Source organism: Anomaloglossus baeobatrachus, chromosome 3 (genome assembly GCF_048569485.1).
Source record: "Anomaloglossus baeobatrachus isolate aAnoBae1 chromosome 3, aAnoBae1.hap1, whole genome shotgun sequence".
Taxonomy (NCBI): domain Eukaryota; kingdom Metazoa; phylum Chordata; class Amphibia; order Anura; family Aromobatidae; genus Anomaloglossus; species Anomaloglossus baeobatrachus.
Genome location: NC_134355.1, coordinates 319,195,128 through 319,209,660, shown reverse-complemented (window position 1 = coordinate 319,209,660; position 14,533 = coordinate 319,195,128). Strand labels below are relative to the sequence as shown.

The 14,533-nt window shown below is 50.1% G+C and overlaps 1 protein-coding gene across 1 annotated transcript in view; it reads right to left on the bottom strand.

Annotated features, from left to right (window-relative positions):
- HDAC2 (histone deacetylase 2) overlaps positions 1-13,855 on the bottom strand; it is a 106,051-nt gene extending 92,196 nt beyond the window's left edge. The window contains exon 1 of the mRNA XM_075338333.1: positions 13,578-13,855. Coding sequence (XP_075194448.1) covers positions 13,578-13,629 — 52 coding nt within the window. The 5' untranslated portion in view covers positions 13,630-13,855. The remainder of the gene's footprint in view (positions 1-13,577) is intronic.
- Between the last annotated feature and the right edge of the window lie 678 nt (positions 13,856-14,533).

Below are 14,533 nucleotides of genomic sequence, written 5' to 3'. Positions count from 1 at the left end.
AGAACTCGCTCACAGACGTCACTGAATCAGTGGATTACGCTGGACCTGGATATGTGTGTGTGTGGGGGTTAATAAAGTGGTGACAGAGGGGCTTTTTGGTGTTTTATGTCAAATAAAGGATTTTTCGGTGTTGTGTTTATTTACTTTACTTACAGATTAGTGATAGTGTCATAGACCCTGCCATTACTAATCTTGGACTTAGTGGCAGCTATGGGTTGCTATTAACCCCTTCAGCCCCCAGCCTGTTTTCACCTTAAAGACCCGGCCATTTTTTGCAATTCTGACCAGTGTCACTTTGACAGGTTATAACTCTGGAACGCTTCAACGGATCCTGGCGATTCTGAGATTGTTATTTCGTGACATATTGTACTTCATGTCAATGGTAAATTTAGGCCGATATTTTTTGCGTTTATGTGTGAAAAGTTTGGAAATTTGGCGAACATTTTGAAAATTTCGCAATTTTCAAAATTTGAAATTTTATGCCCATAAATCTGTGAGATATGTCACACAAAATAGTTACTACGTAACATTTCCCACTTGTCTACTTTACACCAGCGCAATTTTCGAAACAAAATTTTTTTCCGTTAGGAAGTTAGAAGGGGTCAAAGTTCATCAGCAATTTTTCATTTTTCCAACAAAATTTACAAAAAAAATATTTTAGGTACCACATCACATTTGGAGTGACTTTGAGAGGCCGAGGTGACAGAAAATACCCAAAAGTGACCCCATTCTAAAATCTGCACTCCTCACACTGCTCAAAACCACATCTAAGAAGTTTATTAACCCTTTAGGAGCTTTACAGCAACCAAAGCAATGTGGAAGGAAAAAATGAAAATTTTACTTTTTTACACAAAAATGTTACTTTAGCCATAAAATTTAGCATTTTCACAAGGGTATCAGGAAAAATGCACCATAAAATTAATTGTGCAATTTCTCCTGAGTACACCGATATCTCATATGTGGGGGAAATCAATTGTTTTGGCGCACGGCAAGGCTCGGAAGAGAAGGAGCATCATTTGAATTTTTGAAAGCAAAATTGTCTGGAATAATTAGCAGATGTGATGTTGCGTTTGGAGACCCCCTGAGGTTCCTAAACAATGGAGCTCCCCCACAAGTGACCCCATTTTGGAAACTAGACCCCTCATGGAATTTATCTAGATGTTTATTGAGCACTTTGAACCTCTGGGGGCTTCACAAAAGTTAATAACTTTGAGCAATGAAAATAAAAAAAAAAAAAAATTACCACGAAATTGTTACTTCAACCAGGTAGCTTTTTTTTTCACAAGTGTATCAGGAAAAATTGCAACATAAAATGTATTGTGCATTTTCTCCTGAGTACACAGATACCTCATATGTGGTGGAAATCAAATGTTTGGGCGCACAGCAGGGCTCAGAAGGCAAGGTGCGACAATTGACTTTTCAAACGCAAAATTGTCTGGAATCGTTAGTGGATGCCATGTTGTGTTTGGAGACCCCCTGAGGTGCCTAAACAATGGAGCTCCCCCACAAGTGACCCCATTTTGGAAACTAGACCCCTCATTGAATTTATCTAGATGTTTACTGAACACTTTGAACCCCTGGAGGCTTCACAAAAGTTAAGAACGTTCAGCCGTGAAAATATATATATTTTTTTTTTACCATGAAATTGTTATTTCAACCAGGTAGCTTTTTTTTCCACAAGGGTATCAGGAAAAAATGCACCATACAATGTATTGTGCAATTTCTCCTGAGTACACAGGTACCTCATATGTGGTGGAAAGTAATTGTCTGGGCACACAGCGTGGCTCAGAAGAGAAGGAGCGCCATTTCACAGCAAAATTGGTTGGAATTATTAGCGTACGCCATGTTGCGTTTGGAGACCCCCTGAGGTGCCTAAACAATGGAGCTCCCCCACAAGTGACCTCATTTTGGAAACTAAACCCCCATGGCATAAATCTACATGGGTAATGAGCACTTTGAACCCTCACGTGCTTCATACATTGAGGCATAAAAACAAAAAAGTACTTTTTTTCCCACAAAATGTTATTTTAGGCTCCATTTTTTAATTTGTACAGGGGTAACAGGATAAAGTGGACTGCAAAATTTGTTGGGCAATTTGTTCTGAGCAGGGCTGTGGAGTCAGTAAGCCAAACCTTCGACTCCGACTCCGACTCCTCAAATTCTCTTGCACCGACTCCGACTCCGGCTCCGACTCCGGCTCCGACTCCTACATATATTGCTTATAGTTAGGTGAAAAATTTATTGTAGTACATGAATATGTGTATGTGAACATCAGACATTTAATAATTTTTATGATACAATAATCAAGATATTTGGATAGAACATAAAATATATTTATTGGAATACAACTTTAGAACACAAAAAACTGTAATAAATTGTAAATATGTAATACACTATGTAATATACAGTAGATTACATATATATCTTGTGTGTGTATATACACTGTATATATATATATATATATATATATATATATATATATATATATATTACATATTTACAATTTATTAGTTTTTTGTGTTCTAAAGTTGTATTCCAATAAATATTTTATGTTCTATCCAAATATCTTGATTATTGTATCATAAAAACAATTAAATGTCTGATGTTCACATTGTACTACAATAAATTTTTCACTTAAATATAAGCATTATACTAAATGTTATTATTTAGTAAAATATTCAGCACATTCTGCATTGCACTCCTGTCCCCAATTTATTATATATTTTAGGAGTCGGAGTCGGTGCATTTTATACCGACTCCGACTCCACCAAAATGAGCTCCGACTCCGACTCCACGACTCCGACTCCGACTCCACAGCCCTGGTTCTGAGTACGCTGATACCTCATATGTGGCAGAAAAACACTGTTTGGGCGCACGGCAGAACTCCAGAGGGAAGGAGCGTCATTTGACTTTTTAAATGGAAAATTAGCTGGAATCGTTAGCCGCACCATGTCGCGTTTGGAGATCCCCCTGATATGCCCAAACAGTGGAGCTCCCCCACATGTGACCCCATGTTGGAAACTAGACCCCCCCCCCCCAATACAAAGAAATATTAGTTTGGCATAATAAAAAATAGAGACGTCAGTAAAAAAAAAAATATATATGCACCTGCAACTGACACTAAGGCAAGTGCCACACGTGAGAGCAATGCACAAATCTCGCATCGCATCACCCGACACAGCCGCACACTCCTGTCTGGAAGAGAGCGACCGTGCCGGATGATGCGGTGTGAGACTCGAGCATCGCTCTCATGTGTGGCACTGGGCTGACCCTTACAATATTCAGTAAAAAATACTGTAGTTGATGATTACTACAGTATAATTTTACTGGCCCTAAACTAAGTTTATTTGTATTTCTTTCTTAGTTTACAGAAAAAAAAATTAGGACGAACGCACAGATGTACTGCAAAAAGGGGGGGACTAGGTGGGATGGAAAAAAGATGGATGGAGGATAGAAGAGGGCGCAACGGATGCAGGAGCGGCGGAGGATGGGTGAGGGGCCACGGCGGAGGATTGGTGAGGGGGCACGTCGGAGGATGGGAGGGCGTGGCGGATGGAGGAGCGGTTGAGGATGGGTGCGGGCACAACGGATGCAGGAGTGGCGGAGGAAGGGGGGGCGAGGGGAAGGGTGGAAGGGGAGTGGGAGGTGAGATTGGGGATAGCTACCTTACAGAATGGATCTAGGCAGCAGGATTGCAGCAGATCCGGGAGGGGGGAAGAGGGGGCAGAGGATTAAGGGGATGGGAGAGAGCAGGCAGCAGATAAGGGAGGGGGCAGAGGCTGATGGGGGAGTGAGGTGGCAGATGCAGGGGCGCAGAGGCTGATGGGGGAGTGAGGTGGCTGATGCAGGGGCGGTGGAGCGGCAGATGCTGGGGCGGTGGAGCGGCAGATGGGGAGAGAGCAGTGACTGATGGGGAGAGGGGAGCGGCAGATGCTGGGCGGTGGAGCAGCAGATGGGGCGAGAGCAGTGACTGATGGGGAGAGGGGAGCGGCAGATGCTGGGCGGTGGAGCAGCAGATGGGGCGAGAGCAGTGACTGATGGGGAGAGGGGAGCGGCAGATGCTGGGGCGGTGGAGCAGCAGATGGGGCGAGAGCAGTGACTGATGGGGAGAGGGGAGCGGCAGATGCTGGGGCGGTGGAGCAGCAGATGGGGCGACAGCAGTGACTGATGGGGAGAGGGGACGGCAGATGCTGGGGCGGTGGAGCAGCAGATGGGGCGACAGCAGTGACTGATGGGGAGAGGGGACGGCAGATGCTGGGCGGTGAGCAGCAGATGGGGCGACAGCAGTGACTGATGGGGAGAGGGGACGGCAGATGCTGGGCGGTGAGCAGCAGATGGGGCGACAGCAGTGACTGATGGGGAGAGGGGACGGCAGATGCTGGGGCGGTGGAGCGGCTGATGGGGAGACAGCAGTGACTGATGGGGAGAGGGGACGGCAGATGCTGGGGCGGTGGAGCGGCTGATGGGGAGACAGCAGTGACTGATGGGGAGAGGGGACGGCAGATGCTGGGGCGGTGGAGCAGCAGATGGGGCGACAGCAGTGACTGATGGGGAGAGGGGACGGCAGATGCTGGGGCGGTGGAGCAGCAGATGGGGCGACAGCAGTGACTGATGGGGAGAGGGGACGGCAGATGCTGGGCGGTGGAGCAGCAGATGGGGCGACAGCAGTGACTGATGGGGAGAGGGGACGGCAGATGCTGCGGCGGTGGAGCGGCTGATGGGGAGACAGCAGTGACTGATTGGGAGAGGGGACGGCAGATGCTGGGGCGGTGGAGCGGCTGATGGGGAGAGTGCAGCGGCCGCCGTGACGCTCTCCTCCTGCTGCGCCACCCCCTGCATCTGACGCCGCTTGCTCTTACTGCTGAGTAGCGGCGTCACATGCAGGGGCGAAGCACATGGAGCAGGGCAGCGGTGGATCGGGGGCTGTGACTCACAGATGGGCGCCTGCAGGGATCGCTCTCCTCAGATTCCACGGAGGGAGAAGCTAAGGAGAGCGATCTCCTACAGCAAGCTCACCCGGTTCCAGAGGCACGGTGCTGCTTGGAGAAATCGGTCACAAGGCCGATCTCTCCAATCAGAGCTGGGGGCGGGTGCAGTAAAGCTCACTGAGCTCCAGCCAATGGCCAGTGCTGCAGCTGCACTGACATAGCTGGATTTCAATGCTTCAGCCATTTTCAATGGCTGAAACATAACACTGGCTGTGATTGGCTGACGAACGCCGTTCAGCCAATCACAGCCTCCGTAGGTCCGGGAAGGAGACACCACCCCTCCTGAGGTCAGGTACAAGTCCTCTCCTTCCCGAATCTACAGTTTTTTAAAACCGATCGCGGTGCCCGGTGCTCTGGTGCCGCGATTCCGCCATGACGGATCTAGCCGTCATGGGTCTTTAAGTACCAGGGCACCATGACGGCTAGATCCGTCAAAGGTCGTGAAGGGGTTAAATCCTTATTACCCCGATTGCCACTGCATCACAGCAATCGGGAAGGGCCGGTGACACGCCGGGACTATCGCATCTAATGGATGCGACATTCTCGGGGCAGCAGCAGGCTGATACTCTCGGCTGCAAGGGGGGGGGGACCGTAACCATGGCCCTCGCCCTTCTCAGCCTGAGAATACCGGCCCGCTGCTGTGTGCTTAAGTCGGCTGGGTATTATTTGGGGGGACCGCACGTCGTTTTAAATTATTTATTTATTTTACTACACGATATAGACCCGCCCACCAGCGGCTGTGATTGGTTGCAGTAAGACAGCTGTCACTCAGCGTGGGGGAATGTCTGACTGCAACCAATCATAGGCGCCGGTGGGCGGGGGAAGCAGGGAATACAGCAGCCAGCATTTTCAAAAGCAGGAGAACCCGCCACAGAGTGACAGCCGTGCAGCGCCGCGCCCGTGATCGGTGAGTAAGAGCGAGGGAGAGACCGACTGACTAAAATGGCCACTGGCTTATATAGCCCCCTATGACGCTGTGCGGCCAAGCCAATCATAGTAACACCACAACAAAGATGGCTGCAGCGTTACTGTGAGGGCAAGCAACATCAGATGTGTTCATTGGCTGGAAAAAGGCGCCAGGAAGTCAAGAAATGAAAATGAAAGTATTGGAGCAAATACCATATTAGCCGTCGGATACCGAATACCTCGAATACCCCATTATCCGTCGGATACCGAATAGTGGTGAATACATTCGCTCATCCCTAATCCGCACTACCCTTTTGCTTTAATTCTATAAACACTTTACTTCTGTAATTTATTGCAGGACACATGAAAACTTATTTTGTGATCACTATTACCCAAGCGACCCCCTTCTTGTTGGGTCCTGAACCAGTTGTGATAGATAAGTGTACTTCACTGTTGTCAAAAACCTGCTTTCTTTGCTGGACTTGCAGGTTTCTGTTCCCCAATTTATATTCCGATAGTTTAAGTACCCCATGATAATGACTTCTTCCTGATTCGCTGCCTCATCTATTTGGTTCATGAGGACATTTTCTTCTGTTTCCTTTATATTTGGAGAGTTGTAAAACTCCTATCTGTATTTTATTGTTCTTTCTCCCTCCCCTTATCTCCACCCATAGGGACTCTACAATTTCATTAGCATCACAAATATTTTCACGCAGGATGGGTTTTGGTGACGATTTTACATGTAAAACACACACCTCGCCCTCACTTATTTGTAGTCATTCCTGAACAGACTAGATCGCTGTAAATTAACAGCCCAGTCATAGCTCTCATTCAGCCAGGTCTCCGTTATCCCCACCATATCACAATTTTTTTTCCAACAATATTAATTTGAATTCTGCCATCTTTTTGGTGAAGCTTCTGGCATTAGTGTGCATGCACTTTAGGTTTCTCTCTGTACTTCTACACTTGCTTAATATATTGACTGTCCTCCCCACCCCCAATTTCATTACTTATGCCCAGGTCACAGTCTGCACCATCTTCCCTGCCTGTACAGTAGTTGCGCTCCCCTCAGCCCCTAGTTTAAACACTTCTCCACTCCTCTAGCCATTTTTCCCCCAGCACAGCTGTACCCTCCCTATTGAGGTGCAGCCCATCACTAGCATAAAACTTGTAGCCAACAGAGAAGTCGTGCCAGTTCTCCAGAAAAGCCATACCCTGCTTCCTACACCAATTCCTGAGCCACTTATTTACCTACCTAATCTCCCACTGTCTCTCTGGCATGGCACAGGCAGTATTTCAGAAAATACCACCTTCGAGGTCCTTTCCTTCCATTTACAGCCTAATTACCTTAAAGGGAACCTGTCAGGTCCAATATGCACCCAGAAAAGTTCTGGGTACATATTAGTAATCCCTGCCTGACAGTCCCTGAATCTGGTAGCATAGATAAAGGGATCTTTAGAAAAAGTATGCCTAAAGATCTTTTATCTTATGCTAATGAGCGCGGGTCCCAACGGTGTTATATCCCTCGACTAGCCACCCTCTTAGCATGTTAGTACACCCACATGGGCGTACTAACATGCTATTCAATGCAGCGTCACGAGTAGTGCCGCGTGTACCTGTGTTCGCTGTGACCGCGCTTCTGAATGCCAAGTACTTCCAGTCATGCGCAGTAGACCTCTCTGAAGCCTGGACGCGTACACCCAGCTTCATACTGCGCATTTTTGTGCCCGACATTCAGAAGCGCGGTCACAGCTAACACAGATACGCGTGTCACCGCTGGTGATGCTGAATTGAATAGCATGTTAGCATGCCCCTGTGGGTGTGCTACCATGCTAAGAGGGCGGCTAGTTGGGGGATATAACACCCTTGGGACTAGTCCCTGCGCTCACTAGTATAATTTAAAAGATCTTTAGAAATGCTTTTTCTAAAGATCCCTTTATCTATACTAGTGAATACAGAGACTGTTAGGAAGGCATTATTTTTAGGACCTTCCACCTACCTCTAACTTTGTCAACCCGATCAATGATGTGCAGAACTGGAGCGCCCGGAAGACAACACACTGTTCGACAATCCCTGTCTTTGTGACAGATTGCCCTATCTATTCCCTTAATCATGGAGTCTCCCACTAGCAGCACCTGTATGGCCTGACCTGCACTCCTGTTTTTCCCCTTACTGAAGCAGACACTATTCAGGCTTTCAGAGGATGTGTCTTGCTGCACCAGTGCTACAACTGTACTGACACCCCCTCATCTGTCAACTTCGTAAACTTGTTGCGGTGTGCCCGATCAGAACCAGTCTCCCTGGCACTCTTCCCTCTACCCCGCCGTCTAACTGTAACCCAGCTAGCTGCCTCAGTGTCCTGCAGTTCCATTCTACAAACCTCCCCCACATTTACCCCAGCAAGCAACAAACTCCTTTCCATATTATTAATGGATCTCAGTGTTGCCAGCTGCTCATTTAGATCCAGTACCTGGGCTTCTAAATGTACAACGCGCATACATCTCGAACATACTACAAGATGTACACTGGATGTCATGATACATCCCAGAATTTTGTTGGCCTTTTTAGTTGCAGCACAACACTGTTGGCTTATGTGAATCTGTGATCTATTATGCCCTAGTCCTTTTCCCCTGTAATGTCATATAGTTCTATTCTTCGCATAATATATATGCGTTTTACATTTCTTTTACCCAGATGTAGGACTTTGCATTTGTTCCTGTTAAATACCATTCTGTTCGCCTCAACCCATTGTTCGCATGTATCTACATCTTTTTGAATACGCTCTTTCCTCTCTAGTGTTGGCTACTCCTCCTATCTTAGTATCATCTGTGAAGTTTAGGAGTTCCCCAATAATTCCATTATCCAGATCATTTATAAAGATAATAAACAGCACTGGCCCCAGGACAGAGCCTTGCAGCACCCGGCTTTTGACTTTCTTCCAGTTCAATGTGCAGTCATTTAAAGAGAACCTGTCACCTAGAATATGCCTTCTGACCTATCAGCAGATGCATATGTGCCCTAATTACACCTCCCTAACCATCCCTGTGTTATAAAATTGTATAATATTAAAGTAATAAACGTTTTATTACCTTCATATTTCCTATGTAAATTAGAGAGCTTTTGGTCACAGGGGCGGCGCCTTGCCCTATGGACGTCAGCACACTTTCCATGGTATCACATGAGCGACATCACCGTCGCTCATTCTATCCTGCGTGCATTGTGGCAGGCTTCTTTTCCGGGTGTTCACGCGCCGGCTTCAGACGCGCGCTGCGCATCTGAAACTGACAAGGAGAACCCGGAAGAGAAGCCTGCCACAATACTAAGTGTAAACGTGCGCAGGATAGAATAATAAATATAATAAAAATTATTATAATAATAATTAATATTACTCATTTGTGCACGATCATTAAGCCAGTTGTGAATTCATCTGATTTTTTTTTGTCAATTCTGTACATGATCATTTTTTTAATGAGGATGTCATGGGATACTTTATCGAATGCCTTACTGAAGTCAAGGTATACTATATCCACAGCATTCCCCTGGTCCAAGCATTCAGTGACTTTGTTATAGAAGGAAATCAGGTTGGTCTGACAAGATTGTTTGGTCATTAAGCTCTGATAAAATCCTTTGCCATCTAGTTACCCAAGTAAATGTTCTTTGACAATTTGCTTGAAGATTTTTCCTGCTATAGAGGTTAGGGTACCTTCACACTTTAGCGATGCAGCAGCGATCCGACCAGCGATCTGACCTGGTCAGGATCGCTGCTGCATCGCTACATGGTCGCTGGTGAGCTGTCAAACAGGCAGATCTCACCAGCGACCAGTGAACAGCCCCCAGCCAGCAGCGACGTGCAAGCGACGCTGCGCTTGCACGGAGCCGCCGTCTGGAAGCTGCGGAGACTGGTAACTAAGGTAAACATCGGGTATGGTTACCCGATGTTTACATTAGTTACCAGTGTGAGCAGGGAGCAGGGAGCCGCGCACACTGAGCGCTGGCTCCTTGCTCTCCTAGCTGCATTACACATCGGGTTAATTAACCCGATGTGTAATGCAGCTACATGTGCAGAGAGCAGGGAGCCGCGCACACTGAGCGCTGGCTCCTTGCTCTCCTAGCTGCTGTACACATCGGGTTAATTAACCCGATGTGTACAGCAGCTACATGTGCAGAGAGCCGGAGCCGGCAGCACAGGCAGCGTGAGAGCTGCAGAGGCTGGTAACTAAGGTAACATCGGTTACCCGATGTTTATCTTGGATACAGCTTACCTCAGCTGTCAGACGCCGGCTCCTGCTCTCTGCTCGCTTCATTTGTCGCTCTCTTGCTGTCACACACAGCGATCTGTGTGTCACAGCAGGAGAGCGGCTTTGAAGAAAACGAACCAGGGCTGTGTGTAACGAGCAGCGATCTAGCAGCAGGGGCCAGATCGCTGCTCATTGTCACACACAGCGAGATCGCTAATGAGGTCACTGCTGCGTCACAAAAAGCGTGACTCAGCAGCGATCTCGGCAGCGAGCTCGCTGTGTGTGAAGCACCCCTTAGGCTTACTGGCCTGTAATTTCCTGGTTTCTCCTTTTTGTAGATTGGAAACGTGCAAATGTATTCCCTATCTGGAGGGACCTCTCCTGTTTCCCATGACTTATTGAAGACTATTGCAAGTGGTACTATTATTTCCTCCGCTCTCTCTTTCAGGACTCTAGGGTGTAAATCATCTGGACCTGGGTTCCTTCAACTTGACTAAGTGTTCTCCTATCAGTCCTTTGCCGATTGTCAACTTGCACTCCGCCTGACCGTGATTTGTACCAAGATTATTTTAATGCTTGCATTAGTTTTTAGGAAGACATATGAAATACCAATTTAGTAGCTCCACCTGCTGTGACTGCTTCCTCTTTATCATTCTGCAGGAACTAGTTGTCGCCTTCATTTTTTTTTTTTGCTTTTAACAGACCACCAAAATCCTTTTCCCTTAAGCTGGTGTCACACACAGCGACAACGACGTCGCTGCTACGTCACCATTTTCTGTGACGTTGCAGTGACGTCCCGTCGCTGTCGCTGTGTGTGACATCCAGCAACGACCTGGCCCCTGCTGTGAGGTCGCCGGTCGTTGCTGAATGTCCAGCTTCATTTTTTGGTCGTCGCTCTCCCGCTGTGAAGCACACATCGCTGTGTGTGACAGCGAGAGAGTGACGAAATGAAGCGAGCAGGGAGCAGGAGCCGGCACTGGCAGCTGCGGTAAGCTGTAACCAGCGTAAACATCGGGTAACCAAGGGAAGACCTTTCCCTGGTTACCCGATATTTACCTTCGTTACCAGCCTCCGCTCTTGCTGCCAGTGCCGGCTCCTGCTCTGTGCACATGTGGCTGCAGTACACATCGTGTAATTAACCCTATGTATACTGTAGCAAGGAGAGCAGGGAGCCAGCGCTAAGCAGTGTGCGCGGCTCCCTGCTCTCTGCACTGTGACATGTAGCTGCAGTACACATCGGGTTAATTAACCCGATGTGTACTGTACCTAGGAGAGCAAGGAGCCAGCGCTAAGCGCGGCTCCCTGCTCTCTGCACATGTAGCACAGCGACGTTATGATCGCTGCTTCTGCTGTGTTTCACAGCTAAGCAGCGATCATAACAGCGACTTACAAGGTCGCTGCTACGTCACAGAAAATGGTGACGTAACAGCGACGTCGTTGTCGCTTAGTGTGAACCCAGCTTAACTCTTGGCCCCTTTTGCAAGTCTCAATTCGTGTTTGGCCTTAGCTCCTTTGATGCTTGTCTTGCAGAGTCTGCAAACTGCCATGTATTCGTCCTAGGTATAATCCCCATCTTCCACTTGTATGTTTCCTTTTTGGTTTGTTTTTTTGAGTCGGTGATATTTTTTGTTCATCCAACCTGGTTTCTTTAGGTCTTTCACTCAGGAGGGGGGGGGGAGGGATTTCTCTTCCTCTCACCTGCGTAGCCGGCTATTGCCATTCTCGCTCTGCACTTGCATTACACCGGTGTACCACGAGTGCAGTGCGATTTTTCTCTCGCCCCATTCACTTGAATGGGTGCGAGTGAAAGAGTCTCGCATTACAGTCGCAGCATGCTGTGATTGTTTTCTCGGTCCAATTGGGGCTGAGAAAATAATCGCTCATGTGCGCTGACACAGGCTAGAATTGGTCCGAGGGGAATGCGATGTTTTATCGCACTCCACTCGCACTGTTTTTCTCGCCGTGTGGCTTAGGCCTAACACATACCAAACACAGCGGTGGGAGGCAGTGCACACGTGCCGTACACAGCAGAGGGAGGGGGGCACGCACCGTACACAGCAGAGGGAGAGGGGCACGCACCGTACACAGCAGAGGGAGAGGGGCACGCACCGTACACAGCAGAGGGAGAGGGGCACGCACCGTACACAGCAGAGGGAGAGGGGCACGCACCGTACACAGCAGAGGGAGAGGGGCACGCACCGTACACAGCAGAGGGAGAGGGGCACGCACCGTACACAGCAGAGGGAGGGGGGCACGCACCATACACAGCAGAGGGGGGGGGGGAACACACACCATACACAGCAGAGGGGGGGGGGGAACACACACCATACACAGCAGAGGGGGGGGAACACACACCATACACAGCAGAGGGGGGGGGCACACACCATACACAGCAGAGGGGGGGGGCACACACCATACACAGCAGAGGGGGGGGGCACACACCATACACAGCAGAGGGGGGGGGCACACACCATACACAGCAGAGGGGGGGGGCACACACCATACACAGCAGAGGGGGGGGGGCACACACCATACACAGCAGAGGGGGGGGCACACACCATACAGCAGAGGGGGGGGAACACACACCATACACAGCAGAGGGGGGGGGGGCACACACCATACACAGCAGAGGGGGGGGGCACACACACCATACACAGCAGAGGGGGGGGTGGGCACACACCATACACAGCAGAGGGGGGGCACACACCATACACAGCAGAGGGGGGGGGGCACACACCATACACAGCAGAGGGGGGGGGGCACACACCATACACAGCAGAGGGGGGGGGGGGGCACACACCATACACAGCAGAGGGGGGGGCACACACCATACACAGCAGAGGGGGGGGCACACACCATACACAGCAGAGGGGGGGGCACACACCATACACAGCAGAGGGGGGGGGGGACCACACCATACACAGCAGAGGGGGGGGGACCACACCATACACAGCAGAGGGGGGGGCACACACACACCATACACAGCAGAGGGGGGGGCACACACACCATACACAGCAGAGGGGGGCACACACCATACACAGCAGAAGGTGGGGGGCACACACCATACACAGCAGAGGGGGGGGCACACACACCATACACAGCAGAGGGGGGGGCACACACACCATACACAGCAGAGGGGGGCACACACCATACACAGCAGAAGGTGGGGGGCACACACACCATACACAGCAGAGGGGGGGGCACACACACCATACACAGCAGGGGGGGGGGCACACACCATACACAGCAGAGGGGGCACACACAGCCGCTCCGGCTCTGGTAACTTTGCACATGAGATGGCCGCACGTCCTGCCCGGAGGCCTCACACTTCAGCCCAGGCCCAGCTCCCCACAACCTGTCACCTGTGGGGGCGCCCGCAGATGACGGGTGCAGGCTCCAGGAGGCCGCCATGCCTGGGCTGCCCCGCACCGGGCGATTCTCTTACCATCATAGTAGTAGCAGACCTTCTTCTTTCCGCCCCCCTGACTGTACGCCATGGAGTCCTGTGCGTACGCTGCTGACACTGGAGCTGGCGGTGCACGGGATAGGCCGGCTTTCCCCGGTACACACACTCTCACCCACCACTGCCCGTTATTCGGTGATCAATGAGAATTTCCCGCTCGGCCGGGGACGCGCACAGACACACATAGACAGACACGGTGCAGACAGCGATGGGAGGAGCCACATACGGCTTGATGGGCGGAGGCCAAGAGAGAAAAGGCGTGACCCGCCTGCCTTGGAAAGCGAAGAGAAGCTACATGTGGGCGGGGCGACAGTACGTGGGCGTGTCTAGTAGGAGAGCCGTCCCTGACACCTCATGTGGGGGCGTGGTTTTCTGTTGACGGTGGGAGGAGCTGGACCGCCTCAAAACATCAACCACACTAGGGCACGTAAAACGCGCGTTGCCGTAAGGGAGAAACCAAAAGGCCGTATCTAATAGGGGGATTGCGACCGGAAAGGGTATTTGTCTTTATTACTGACTAGCTTGAAGCGCGTAGATTTTCTCGTTTGGTTGCCCAGTATTTCCACCCCTGGACATAGCGGGACATAGTACTGGCTGGAAGCGGAGGCTCTCTCCAGGATTTGGCTTGCAGTTCTGTACGTACCGAGGTAGAGCGGGTGATGCGGCTTGCTACTGCCATGTCTGCTATGAGTGGACGTAGCTATAAGGTGTAATGTCTGCCCCGTGACGTATGGTGATTGGTGACGGCTCCTCAGCAGAACAATGGAGCATTGTGTAGTCTGAGCTGGGGAGCACTTTCTGCTCCACTGGAGGCTGCAGTAGATGGGGCCCTCACCACTGCCCCTGCAATAGGGGGCCACTGCAGAGCATCTCCCCATGGGCCCTCACCATGCCCCTGCAATAGGGGGCCACTGCAGAGCATCTCCCCATGGGCCCTC